The following is a 13,336-nucleotide window of genomic DNA, read 5'->3' on the forward strand; positions in this document are numbered from 1 at the left end:
GGAGAGTTAGCATTGCAAATTTTCCTCGCAATATTTCTTTAGTTTGGGCCTTGCAATTGATTGAAAATATTGAGTATTCAGTTGGGAACTTTGGAACTCTTATCTAAAATAATTCTAACATGCTCAAAACTGTATTAACATTGATAAAAAAAAATTCTAATGTGATCAAAATTGATCAAATATAATTAGAGTTTCGATCAAAACTACTAAAATGTTGAGCAAATTTAAACAAAATTGCTACAAAAACTGATGCAACGTAGAACAACTAACTAAATTTCCCCTTAATTTCAAACACCATCCATGGCCAGCGAAAGGAAAGGAAAGGAAAGATTGAGAGATCATTTCCCCTTAATTTCAAAATCTTTTAAATGTTTGGAGACGAGCTTCTTTCATTCTTCCATTCGCTCTTCCTCAGGCTGTGATTCGGAAACCTTGACTTTGATCTTCGGCGCAAATTCTGAGTGCTGAAGAAGGGCAGCAGGTGCTCGGACCAAGTCGATGCTCTTCTCCAACTCAGTAACTGCAGCCCTCTGCTGAGTTGCCTTTTTACCCTTCATCCTGTGAAATAACATGCAAATGGAATGTCAGGTTACAGGTTGCATAAGGAAGAGCAGATGAAACTGGTTAGTTAACCATGGACACAACAGAAACAAACAGACCTCATCGCGTGGTGTCTAGCCTCCCTGACCACTCTGATCTTATCGATCTTCCTTATGGCCTTCAGTGTCTCCTCCGTCACATTCCTATCGTATCTTTCTGGCCGGTTGTGTTTTCGTTCAAACTCGAACGTCGAGTCCTGTTAGAGGATGAGAGACGATGATGGGGGCATTCACACCCAAAAAAAGATGAATGATATTATATTATGGACAAAAATCAAAAGGATATCTCCCGTCTAACGAATTGTTATAATGTTGTAACAATTACGACTAATTATTACAATATATATTAGCTACTATAACAGTAAATGTTGTAACAACTACAATTAATTATTATAACATATTTTAGCTACTATAACAGTCACAGTGTTATAACAGCTATCTAAATGACTAAGACAACTATATAATAGCTACTTAAGTAATAGCTACAACTACTGTAGCAGTTGATAGATGCTACTGAAAGGAAAAATATTCTCGGAATAAAAAGTATAATGAGATGTTCATTTGATGACTTTTAAAAAAGAAACACCTTGTTATAGTGTTATAGCAACTATCTAAATTGCTATTATAACTATGTAACAACTACTTAGGTAGTAGCTCCAACTACTATAACAATTGATAGAACAACTAATGTAATATTCTTAGAACATAATTGAGTTGATTATGACGGAACAAAGTTGTTGAAATGGATAAGGGTTGAATTTCTACGAAGTCGAGATAATATTCTCCTTTGTCGTGATCAACTGTAATTTCTCAATTTACTTCCTCATGGATGATCGTAGGACCAAACATGTGAGACCGTTAGAGTGACGAATTCCATCTTTTGGTAAAGATAGAACAACTAATGTAGTAGACTACTGTAAGTGTCAAAAATTATTCTTGGAATAAAAAATATAATGAGACGTTTATTTGACGAACCATTAAATATGAGATACCGTTTTAATTTTTGCCCTTATCTTATTGATAGCTCACCTTAGTCATATCCTTCCCGTGCGACAACCTGTATGCCTTTGTCCATTTTACCTTACGAGGATTTCTCTTCATTTTGAAATTTTTATGGCATTTGGATCGGCAGAATCGGAATATCTGAAGGAAAAAAAAAGATAGAACGATAAACATATCGAAAAGGGCGAGTCTGCAATCATCTAAGAACATGAAACCGACCGCAATGCGCTAAAAGAAGCATAGAACAGAGCGAAAAGATGATTTTCTAGTGTTACCTTCGCATCATTCCGAACGAATTGAATTCCGTGTCCCGGGTAGATGGTCGAAGAGCAGAACCAACACTTCTCTAACCTCATCGCGTATCCAAATCAAGGGCCGATTTTATCCTGAACAGAAGAAAAAAAAAATGTCTGGACCAGAATCGAAAACGATATCGACTCCATTACCAGGCACATCGACATGAATCAAGAGGTGCATCGCAGTAGGTATAGGGTTTTTGATCGTGGAATGCATAGGATCAGATCGAAAAGAAAAATTAACATCAAAATCTGCAGGAAAAGATGGCCATTTCTTTGGAAACTCGCATGATTCGAAGAACGAGAGGCGGAGAGGAAGAGAAATACCTGGAGATCGTCGCTTTTGCCGAGAAGGAATGGCCACTTCTTTGGAAACTCGCAAGCCGCCGCCTGCGTTTCTAAACCTCGAGTTGAGTGCCTGGACCGCCCGGTTCAGTAGGTCCGGTTCAAAAGACGTCGGCAACAGCATACATACAGTAATTTCGCGACAAATAAAAAAGAGTTGTTTGTTGCTATAAATATATTTATTGGAAGGAATTAATGGTGCCTAACACAATCGTGTCGTATCCAAATTGAAAATCGAGTTGGTTCAAGTGACAAGGGTCCGATCCATGGAAAATATGCCCTTGATACATACCAACCAAGAAAAGCAAACCCACAACAAATTAAAGACAACATTTTCTCGTGCTCTAAAGGTTTGATTTACTTGAATGGATAAACGTTGAAGGGAGAAAGAGAAGGGAGAGGAAGAAGGACAGTACAAAAAAATCGTTCATCTATTTCTTCTTCCTCTTCGGTTTCTTACCTTTCACCCAAATACACCAGGCCTAAACGAAGAATCTCTCGTCACCATTCTTCGCGACAAACTCACCCCCAACCGAGTCACCACGGTGGACACACATCTCAAGAGTAGTAGGAAATGATGCCAGCATGGTCGTGTCCAAGGACGGGGATTGCAACGTGAGAACATCCTCCGAGGTTGGAGAATAGAAGTGCAGGTCAAGTGAGTAGTTATCTTCATGATCGGCCGGGCACGCCTTGTCGTGCGAAGGTTGAGGCATGATGCTAGGGCCGATGAACTCAGCATAAGGACCAAGCAATGGATGATCTACTGCTGCTTCTGCTGCTGCTGCGTCGTTCTGAGCATTTTGACGATTCATCTGATCAGTTTGCTGCTGGAGCAGCTGCAGCATCGCTGCGGACAAGGGTGATGGTAGGTCTTTTGCAGTGGGCACATGGCTCACCTCACCGTGGACACCATCCAATCTTTGATGCGTCCACGGTGCAGTGTTATTACTTGGGTTATGAGCTTGAGTGAACCCTAGATTTTGACCACTTTGGAAGCACATTAGCCTTGCAACCAAGTTGATCTCCTCATCCCTTTGACCTAAACAAGATGAATTATAAAGATATATAACGATAAAAGTTTTTAGTATATATAAATGTATATACATTTTCGGTAGATAGATACCTAGGTTGGAAGGGATAGTGAGAGGCCATGGATTCTTGATTCCAACAGAAAAAGGAGAGTACATTGGAAAGGTTGTCAGTGGTTCAATTTCCCATGGCGAAACTGCTAGTTTCCTCTCCACGATTATGGGCTCATCCCAGCTTACCTGCACACAGAAATTCTTAAAATAAGTGATGAATTAGGATCAATTTTAACTTGATTGTATTATTAGAACATGAGATCCTGTGTCATATTCCAACAAGTGTTCATAATGTCACTAACTAAATCCAAAGAAGAAAACCTAAAACAATGTTTTGCTAACTGGATTGTGCAAACAAATTTGTATACCTTGACAGATCGCCAATGTGAATTTGGCCAGTAGACAGGGTCAAGCTCGCCAATTCCTACAATCTTTCCCATACATCTGATGATAATAATCTTTGTCAAATAAAGAAGAATGCATGCATATTTTTGGAAATGAACTGTTTGACGCCTACCGTCGAACACCTGTCTGGGGCGTCTCAAACAGCATCCGGAAACGCATGCCTTCAAACAATCTCGTGTGGAGAACAGCTTTAACATATTTAGCTAATGGAACAACGAACTCAGAAGGGCTTGCCCTACAAAGACAATCAATTAAAATTAATAACTAATGGATATTATTTCCATCGCATTAAGCAGCATTGCTTTGTTTTGGTAATGAAAAGTTCAATAAATTTACTATTAATTACCTTGGGAAATAATATATAGTGAAAGGAGTATTTGTAGAAGCGGCATGAGCTGCGACGAGGCCTACGTGCATGCTGTCTGCGAAGGTGACTCGAGGGTGTGTATTGGCTCGCCGGATTCCCAGCAACAGCTCATTATATCCGTACCTGAAAACTCAAAACTATTATTATTGTATCAGTGAATAGCAAACAAGTGATTGATTTGGTAGTGATGAAGAAGAGAAAGATACCAAATAAATATTACGGAGTCCCCTGCCACTAGTCGTTTTGCATTCACAAAGTGAGTCCATCCTATCGTCAGTAGATGTCTCTTTGGCTGTCCTGAATTAGAAAGATATATACGTAGCAAGTTTGTAAGCATCCTTTAATCCATTGCAATGGGATCACACATCCCAATTCAACGTTAAAGAATGATCTACCTCGGAAGGTATGGCGGAACTTCCATTCATTACCGTGAAGGTCCTTTGCAATCAGCTCTTGTGCAGGAGGCTCTACTGAGAATTCCTGCGTGAACACGATCATCTTTTGTCAGGTAAAATTAAGTAATGAGTCATAATTTTTGTCACAAAAGGTAAAAACTTAGTACAAATACCAGAGGAGGAAACACTTTCTCTGCAGCTCGACGGGGGATCGAGCAACAACCATGCGTGCTGGTGTCACTCGCTGTCAATGTCTTGTGGAAATAATAGGTGGGATGTTTGTTTCGCGTACCCATGTCAATAGGCACATAATACAGATCACTCGGCTCTTGCTGCGGATTATTTAATTTGATTATTATTTCAGAGCCAATAAATTAGATTAATATATCAAGTGATCAGTTGATTACCAGGCTTACTGCTTGCAACGTCATCTGGGCATAAACTTCGTCTGTCTCTTCATCAGCCTGCGGAAATAGCATGCATGCATTTATTGACGTGGATATAGACAATAAAGAGATCCATCATAATAAATAAACTTACATGCATTGTGACATTGTGCAGGTGGCAAATAAGCTGAGAAGGCAAAGGCAAGCAAGGGAAGCTGGGAAAAGGAGCAATTTCTTCATTGGTTGATGCAGTTACCTGGCATTGTGTTAATCCAATTTTAAGTCAAGTAGATATGTTTTAGTAGTCGATATTATGATCTGTGCTGATCACCTGTTCCATATGACCCTGTGGAAAATACACCACTCTACTTCCAACAGCAGGCAAGGACACCAGCGGCCCAGCACAAGCGTGCCATAACTCTGAGTTCAGGCACATGAACATCATTTAGAGATTTTTATCACAAGTTTTTCGGATCCATTAAACAAGGGGAAAGAATGTCATATAATTCTAACCTTCCTGCTGCAGATTTCCAAGGCTGGAGAAGTGCTTCATCTTCGACTGCATGCACCAGAGCTTAAAGAGATGACCAAACCTGAAGGATTCAGAGAAATATATACCGAGGCAACCTTGCATCTTAAATTAATGGAGAAGCACCCGAAGCTATGACCAGCTCTGACCCAGCTACTGCAGTTAATCAATGCACAACTTTGCTCAAAAGAAACTACGATATCTATCTAGGGTTTGGTTCTCCCAATCCAGGGTATGTCATGTACGTTTAAAGAGCAATACTTTCACTACAAACCTTACCCATTTGGAGTTGCTCGCTGCATTGGGTAAGAGAGTAATTAAAGGGAAGCAAAAGGGCCCCTGTGAGTCCCATGCACCGACCGACAGCAAAGTAAACTGTGTAAGTGTCAATATTTGGTGGAAAGAAGACATCTCGATCGTCTTTCTAGAGTTCTTGCTGTGCATTTAATTTCAGTTATGGAGAGCTAATCTACAACCATACATTAAGTTAGATGCTCCTGATTTGAATGATTACTTGGAAAATGGACCATAGAGCACAACTATCGTCTTTTCCTCATTTTGAGAATATTCTACCAGTCTCCTCATATTTTTCTGACTACTTGATTAGTTTACAAAAATTAGAAATACACTCTGTGAAAATGATAGCCAAATTGGCTTACTTTTCTCAGTCAGGTATCATGTCGGATATAAACCTTGAAAGTTTAGAATAAGTGATGAATTCAGATAGGAGTTTGATTCAAATGTACCATGGAAAGGAGCTACGTTGAGGTTGATACTGAATTGCTGCAATGAAAAAACTTGTTCTAAATTAAGAAAACTTAATCAGCATAAGCTCGATCATCTAATATACTACTTGACTCTTCATCAACTCTTATACATGTGATATCTGGACATCAACACTTGGACACATAATATTTTAAGTGATCACACGTAAATTTTTTTAATAAATAGTTGTGTCAAACACTGGGATCCATACCAATGTCACTCCAGTATAGGTATATAAAATGCTTGAAGAGTAAAGCCAACGAACATTGAATTCCACAACTTCTCATGGAACTAATGGGACCTTGAAGCATTAAAGTGACCACTTTGGGAATAAAAGCAACTTTGCTGTTTGCAAATTAAACCTGTAAGCTAGAAGTGATGACTGATAGGACAACACAGAAAACTTACATATGGGGCCCCTCACATGCCAAGAGCTGGTTCGTCAATGAGTCATGTTGCATTAATGAAACGGGATGAGAAATCGATATGGAAAGATGCCCGGAAGCGGTTAATGGCAAGAGCAAATGAGCAGGTAGGAATTGAAGTGAAAAAGATACCTGTCAGTTAAAGAAGACTGCTCTCCAATATCCAGAATAGATCTTGTCTGGCTCCATGCCTCCAGTTCTAGACCTTGCTCTTGACACTTCGGAAAATGCGTTGTAGGCTAGAGTTATGTACATGTAGTGGCCCATCTCTGATGGTGATAGTGGCGTAGATGACAATTGCAAAACAGTTGGTGAATGGATATTGATTGTTATATCACCCACACCAACTTCAAGGTCAGTTTTGGAATACCTTTTTGTAAGTCACCTGGACCAAGCTCATTACTCTAGCAGTTGAGTTCCCTCACTATTACTGTGCTTTGAATAGTTTTCCTCTTAAATCTTCATCAGGTAGTGATGTAAGCTCCAGTCTCTGAGAAAGTTGTTTGACTAGAGGTAAAAAAAAAAAGTCGCTTGATCTGAATATTCGTAGGAGAATTCGCAAATGTCAATAGCAAAGAATATGGCCAACTTCCTACCTGCCAATAGAAGATGCTTGAAGGGCACTTACTTGCTAATGTTACCCGCTCGTACTACGTTCACATGGCATTTCAAGTTGCAGTATAGCACCGCAAAAAGAAATTTATTAGTCATTTAACACTAATTAATCATTCAACATTAATTGAAAAAGTAAACAGACAGAAATGATTACTTAACCTTATTGCTCTTGTTGTTGCTCCATCACTGCATTGTTTGCTGCCATAATGAAAAACGTACTAAATCTTTTCTCAATTCCGAGTATCGGTAGGCAATCAAAAGTTATAATGAAACAAAATTAAGTCAAACAAATTGTAATATAACCACTACAGTAGTATGGAGGATACCGATTGACCTGTTCAGCTGTGCCAGTGAACAATCTGTATCAAAGGAGACAATAGGATCTCAGGAAAAAGGATTATAAAAATAAATAATAATAAAGAATTACCTCACAATCTACCAAAGCACATGCCCAAAGGCTGCATTAGACCCTGTATTATTATATATCCCATATAATCTCCATTTCACGCCTTCCACAATAATGGAATATTTGCAGCAAAGAGAACATCAAGGAAAAAAGAAAGATCCTCATACATCAAAAACCACACATCACATCTAAGTTCGGTGATCATCTGGGTTTCAGTAATAGAACTTGTCCATACATCAATACCATTGTTCAAAATACAAGACTTGCATCAAGCATGATTGCAAATCAAACTGTGACGCAACAACACAACTATGGCAGTACCACACTATGGATCTGCCATAAACTGGAAGATCAATAAGATTGTCTGCTAAGCTAATGATAATGCCATTAGAAACTTGTTGCGTGATTACACACTGGTAAAGGGTGGGATTCAATTCATAGAACCTCTGGTTCTGAAGGTGCCCATGCTTGTCTGTGAATGCATCCTCCCCGAGTTATGTGCTCTCTCAGTTGGCGGAAGTGCCCATCCTCTTGCTTCTTGCCTGCTGCTACTGCCACTCCCTATACACGTATCAAAGGTAAAATTGGTCATTCGTTTGGCAAAGAAAATTACTAAGGAATGCTTCCGAAAATAAATAAATGGGAAATAAGAGCTAGTACAGAAGTCCAAAACATTCATACACCAAATCAATAAACCAAAAGATCCTCTTTGCTAACTTCCAAAAATAGACTCTAACCAAATGAGCACTTGTGACCAAGCAAAACTCAAGACAGAAATTTTGATTTCATTCAATTGGGTTTGTGTCCAACTTAACATAATAGTATCTTAACCACTAAGCATAGTTTTTTTTTGTTTTTAGGGTTCAAATTGCATTTGAGGAAGCTAAATCAAAGTTAGCTTTAAACTAAAATAATCGAAATTGGATTAAACCCAAAAAAATTCAAAAAAAGACACCTGGACAGAAAATTGCATGCTCAACATCCATATCCTGACACGGCAGAAAAGGAAACTAATAGCACACGGCTGCTAACTGTAGAAAATTGTGCAGAAATACCGGGAGAGTTATTTGTTATTTAAAAAAGAGTTTACCAATGAACACAAGGCCATGAATGCCAATGAAGTAACAACGAATGGGACTACAGCAACATGGGATGGACAAGAAAGACAGGTTGTCAAGTGGAGGCGTACATTATAAAAACAAATAAGCTTAAAGTTAGTAAGCAGCTCCGTAATATCCATAACAAGATTGTTCGCAAGCTTGACAATCTTGTCTAATCTTTTCTCTTTAGATCTTAATTCAAATATATAAAGAAAATGTGTGTGTGTGTGTATTTACAATACTATTTGTATCTAATCTATGTTAAAATCAGTAACAATATCAGTTTTATTCAAGACAAAAAAAAACAAGCTTAAATACTGCCTGCTTCTTTTCTTCTACTTATCCTTTATCCTTAATAAGATATCCTTTTATTGAATAGCAAATGCAAAATATTCAAAACCTTTTACATAAATTTCATGTTTATTTATTTTAATATTCCAATAATTCCTGTCTTGTTACTGAAACTACATTTCATATATTCATTTTTTTCACTTATCATGATATCATTAGTTTCTAAAATTTTTCTCCACGAATAAATATTCAAAAATGAACTAGTTACACTCTCATTGACGAACAGTTAATTCATCAAGTAGGTATGTATCTAGTACTTATATGAAAAGATTAAAACATACATAGAATTGACACTTACGATATATATATTATATATATATATATATATATATATATAATTGGATTCCTCTTTCTTCTCCAAAACGTACCCTACAGTTTGCTAAGCACTTATCATTTTTTTTTTCTAAATCAGTAAAATACATATATAATCCTTTTTCTTATCTATATTTTGCATTAACTCTTATTAAATAACTTCATTTATAGTTGACCTTCAAAAATCAAAACCGAATTGATTTTCTTAAAAAAGGATTGTTTCATCTCTTAATAACTCTTTTCAAAATTTCCACACAATGACAAGATGTCTGAGTAATTCGAACAACATTGTATATAATGTTATTCCTTAATGTAAGTATTAAAAACTTATACTATCATTCTGAAAAAAAATCTTCTTAATTTTTAAATTTTATAAAATAACTTAGTTAACCCAAATTATACCTCTCCAAACCTCGGTTGGTATCAACCATTCTAATCCATTTCTTAATAACAGAATATCACCACCGTAACATAACAAAATCAGAGTGAATAACAATGACAAGAACAAATGGATATATAAAGGCAAAACTACTTACTCGAGTTTCCATTTTCAAGGAAACCAGACTCTTGGTTCCATCCGCCTAGGTGTTGGTCAGCATTTCCTTTCCAAGCTTCCTCAAAAACAGGCAGTTCATCTATTGATAGTGAAATGCAATTAAATAAATCAAACAGGGATAAAATAATGTTCAAAGCTATGGCAGAAAGTAATGCTTAACCTTCGTTCAGATTATGTAATGTCTGCATTGTTTCGACCTTCCCATCTGAATTCAGTTTTCTTGTGACTGAGTGACCCTGCAACAATATTGACCATGTAATATATTTAAGTAAAATGGCCAATGAAATACAGCAATGTCCAACTTTTTGAAATAAGATTCCACTAAACAAAAAATGATGACCGATATTTAATTAATTCATATTAAAAAAACAAAAAAAAATCAAGAATTATGCTTCCAATATCCCAAACTTTGGAATTTGATCAATGATAGTGCAGATATTAGGTAAATTGGTAGCTTCATTAATTTACAAATAGAGGGGCGGTGCTTCCACCAGAAACACCCATCTATTAGTGTTTCAAACTAACACTAGTACGATTGGTGCTTGAACCTTCCAATAAATCATGATACACTTATATAACATGATAGTAACTACATCAAATGTTGTTGAAAAGAGGCCGTCAAAAAAGGTGTTCATAAGATAAAGCATTCAATTCGTGCATACTTTGTTCTTAATCCCACGAGATACCCTGTGCATGGCTCTACCACTAGTGGTGTCAGCTTCCTTGCTCTCCTCCATAATAACCTGTCATGGTTAAAAAGGAAGCGTCATTGTGGTATTAAAATGTCCTAGTATTCATTACAAATCCATTCAAGGTCACTCACTCCATCGCCGCCCATCCTCCTGGTTGTGGATGAAGTATAGTATGCACCATTTGGACCACCATAAGTCACTGTGGAGCTTTGGAAACTAAAAGTGTTACTCTGCGATTGTGCTATGCTGGAATGGTCGAAGTTGTTTCTATACTGTATATGCCTGCTTTTCTTTTCTGAAAATAGGAATCCATCACTTATAAACACTATCACATATGATCCTAAAACCAAATAATGAAGCTGTCAGAAAAAACATATATACCCTCAACTGCTTCATCAGGATCCTGAAGTTTCCTTTGATTCTCTTTCTGCTCCTTGTCAGATATTTCTTCTTGTCCATCATCATCATCATCGGAGAGTTCTTCAATGACTGGACCCTTTGAGTTATTGGATTGGGAAGCCTGCTCCAAAAACACACGATTACCAGTCTCCCCAAAGAGGCTTCCTCGATCAGAAAAGATGCTAGGACCAAACATGCTTCTGCCCATCAAGTTTCCAAATGGCTGCGTGAAAAAAGGGTCATCAAAAGGATCCCTCCCTCCAAAAAAGCTAGAGATCAGACTCCCTGGTCTGCCAAAACCACCAGACCCCGCAAAATTATCTCCAAAACCAAAGAAGTCATCCCTACCACCTCTCCCCCTCTGCATTTTCTCAGAGGAAACAGCTGCACATGCACAATGAAAAAAAAAAACTCTAAGCATTAGGAAGCACAACAGTGACTATTTACATGTCTTACACCAGAACAATTTACTACGAGTGCACTTCAAGCATCAATCACTAGAAAAAGCACATCATCAGACAAAAGATAATTACGATACAAATTCACTTTTCTGATTTTTGCAACAAATAACCAGCGGTCTATAACCCAAGAAACCCTACATCCTCTTCCCAGATAAAATCAAGCTCCCAACCATTCGAGATCGAGAATAAGCACCGACGTCACAGAAAACATAAACCCGATAGATGCATTTGAACACACGAACCAGGAAACCCCCAAATGGAAAAGAGCGCGCACCGCACAGCAAGCCAACAAATAGGGACGGACGGCGAGGCCTTCGGCGTCGGAAGAATAGGGATGAAGCGCGGCCGCCCTCCCTGGAGATCCTGCTCTACCGCCCGACCGACGACAAGATCGATCGCAATCGGCGAAGACGATACGATGTCTACGAATGCAGCAACGGGTAAAGAAATAAACGACTGGTTTCTCGAAGCGTCGCGAGGACCCTTCCTAACAAACAGTACAAGTGCTTTCTGGAAACAAGGACAAGAGCCGTAGAAGATGTTAGAAAAATCTAGAAGATGAGCCGTTTTATACTATATTATATTATTATGATTAATAATAAATAAATAAGATTATAATAATTTAAGTTTTTTTTAGAGAATTAATAGCTTTAAAATATTCTAAGAACATTTTAGAAGATAAATTTAAAAAAGAACAATAAATGTTAGTAATGACTGGTTGAGTATGAATTAAATGTTAATAACTATGCATAAAAAAACTAAGGGCAAAAATCAAATAGGAGCTTCAAATTATTATGAGAAATACTATATAGGCACCTCGTTTTCAAAAAAACCAAATAGAGATCTTTTCATAATTTTATTTTAAAAATTCCTTGGATCAAACTAAATTGTTACTTTATTATATATGAGTTACTATATAGCTGTTACAATATATAAAAATTATTAATAATTAATATAAAATATTTATATTTATGATTTATATTGTATAAAAGTGATCTAGTACTCAGTAGTTGTTATAACATATAGAAGCTATCAATATCTTTTATAAAGTATTTAAGTGAATTTAAGATTTAAGATTATTTACAATACATAGAAACTACTCGATAACTACTACAATGTATAAAACTACTCGATAAAGTGAGTTTAAATTTAAGATTTAGGATTTACATTGCATAAAAGTTACTAAGTAATTATGACATAGAGTTTATTCGATAGTTGTTATAACGTATAAAAACTATTCCGTAGTTACTACAACGTGTTTAGTATAAACTTAAAGTTTAAGATTTATGTTCTCTGAATGCTATAATATTGTAAATTTCATCAAACTCATTTTAAAATAGTTGTAGAATGTTATAATCCTAAATTCTAAACATGTAGCTTCTACACCGTGTAAATCCTAAACTCACTTTAAATACGTTTTAGCGGTTATTGAGTAGCTTTTACAGGTAATAACTATCGAGTAGTTTTTATATATTATAGCAGCTATCGAGTAAGTTTTACATGGTATAATTTCTAAATTATAAATTTATTATAAATATTTTGTAACAATTATGTGATAATTTCTAGTATTTTTGAAACAAAATTATGGGATGGACATTCATTTGATTTTTTGGGAAAAAAAAGACGCCAATAAAATGTTTGTCTTAAATCCTTTTGATTTTTGCCCAAAAACTAACTTAAAAGAATGCATAAAAGAATGTGATTATCTAAAGGAATACGTAGTTGGACTATTAGGAGTAAAAGGTCCATAGATATTATCTTAAAAATGAATTAACTATATAGTAAAATAGTTTGCGATAGATGTTATATTAAAAAATGACGTGTTTATTTTTTTTTCTATATATT

The 13,336-nt window shown here is 36.5% G+C and overlaps 3 protein-coding genes across 5 annotated transcripts; all 3 read right to left on the minus strand.

The window, feature by feature from the left end:
- Nucleotides 1-146: 146 nt before the first annotated feature.
- On the minus strand, nt 147-2,311 carry LOC141820951 (putative ribosome biogenesis protein RLP24). 3 transcript variants are annotated; one of them, XM_074708318.1, is made up of 5 exons: nt 2,225-2,311; nt 1,877-1,987; nt 1,629-1,742; nt 660-796; nt 147-558 (listed from the first exon to the last, which is right to left on the minus strand). In XM_074708318.1, exons 2-5 carry the CDS (start codon nt 1,955-1,957, stop codon nt 390-392), a joined length of 501 nt encoding a protein of 166 aa, XP_074564419.1. In that variant the 5' UTR covers nt 1,958-1,987; nt 2,225-2,311; the 3' UTR covers nt 147-389. The 3 variants fall into 3 exon arrangements, with proteins under 3 accessions (XP_074564419.1, XP_074564418.1, XP_074564417.1); XM_074708317.1 differs by having other exon boundaries at nt 1,877-2,038; nt 2,225-2,258; XM_074708316.1 differs by lacking the exon at nt 2,225-2,311 and having other exon boundaries at nt 1,877-2,068.
- A 315-nt stretch (nt 2,312-2,626) lies between these two features.
- On the minus strand, nt 2,627-5,433 carry LOC141820846 (auxin response factor 6-like). Its single transcript, XM_074708202.1, has 12 exons — nt 5,394-5,433; nt 5,212-5,300; nt 5,035-5,136; nt 4,902-4,958; nt 4,668-4,826; nt 4,495-4,579; nt 4,306-4,396; nt 4,079-4,222; nt 3,845-3,967; nt 3,696-3,771; nt 3,369-3,513; nt 2,627-3,284 (listed from the first exon to the last, which is right to left on the minus strand). The coding sequence occupies exons 1-12, from the start codon at nt 5,431-5,433 to the stop codon at nt 2,725-2,727; spliced, it is 1,671 nt and encodes a 556-aa protein (XP_074564303.1). The 3' UTR covers nt 2,627-2,724.
- Nucleotides 5,434-7,802: 2,369 nt separating this feature from the next.
- On the minus strand, nt 7,803-11,953 carry LOC141820858 (uncharacterized). Its single transcript, XM_074708216.1, has 7 exons — nt 11,766-11,953; nt 11,013-11,414; nt 10,763-10,926; nt 10,602-10,682; nt 10,100-10,175; nt 9,920-10,018; nt 7,803-8,181 (listed from the first exon to the last, which is right to left on the minus strand). The coding sequence occupies exons 2-7, from the start codon at nt 11,395-11,397 to the stop codon at nt 8,051-8,053; spliced, it is 936 nt and encodes a 311-aa protein (XP_074564317.1). The 5' UTR covers nt 11,398-11,414; nt 11,766-11,953; the 3' UTR covers nt 7,803-8,050.
- Nucleotides 11,954-13,336: the final 1,383 nt, after the last annotated feature.

This window comes from Curcuma longa, unplaced genomic scaffold, assembly GCF_044706935.1.
Source record: "Curcuma longa cultivar G26 ecotype Majalengka, Jawa Barat unplaced genomic scaffold, ITB_CL_G26_1.1 utg8573_np1212_1322966_RagTag, whole genome shotgun sequence".
NCBI classification, from domain to species: domain Eukaryota; kingdom Viridiplantae; phylum Streptophyta; class Magnoliopsida; order Zingiberales; family Zingiberaceae; genus Curcuma; species Curcuma longa.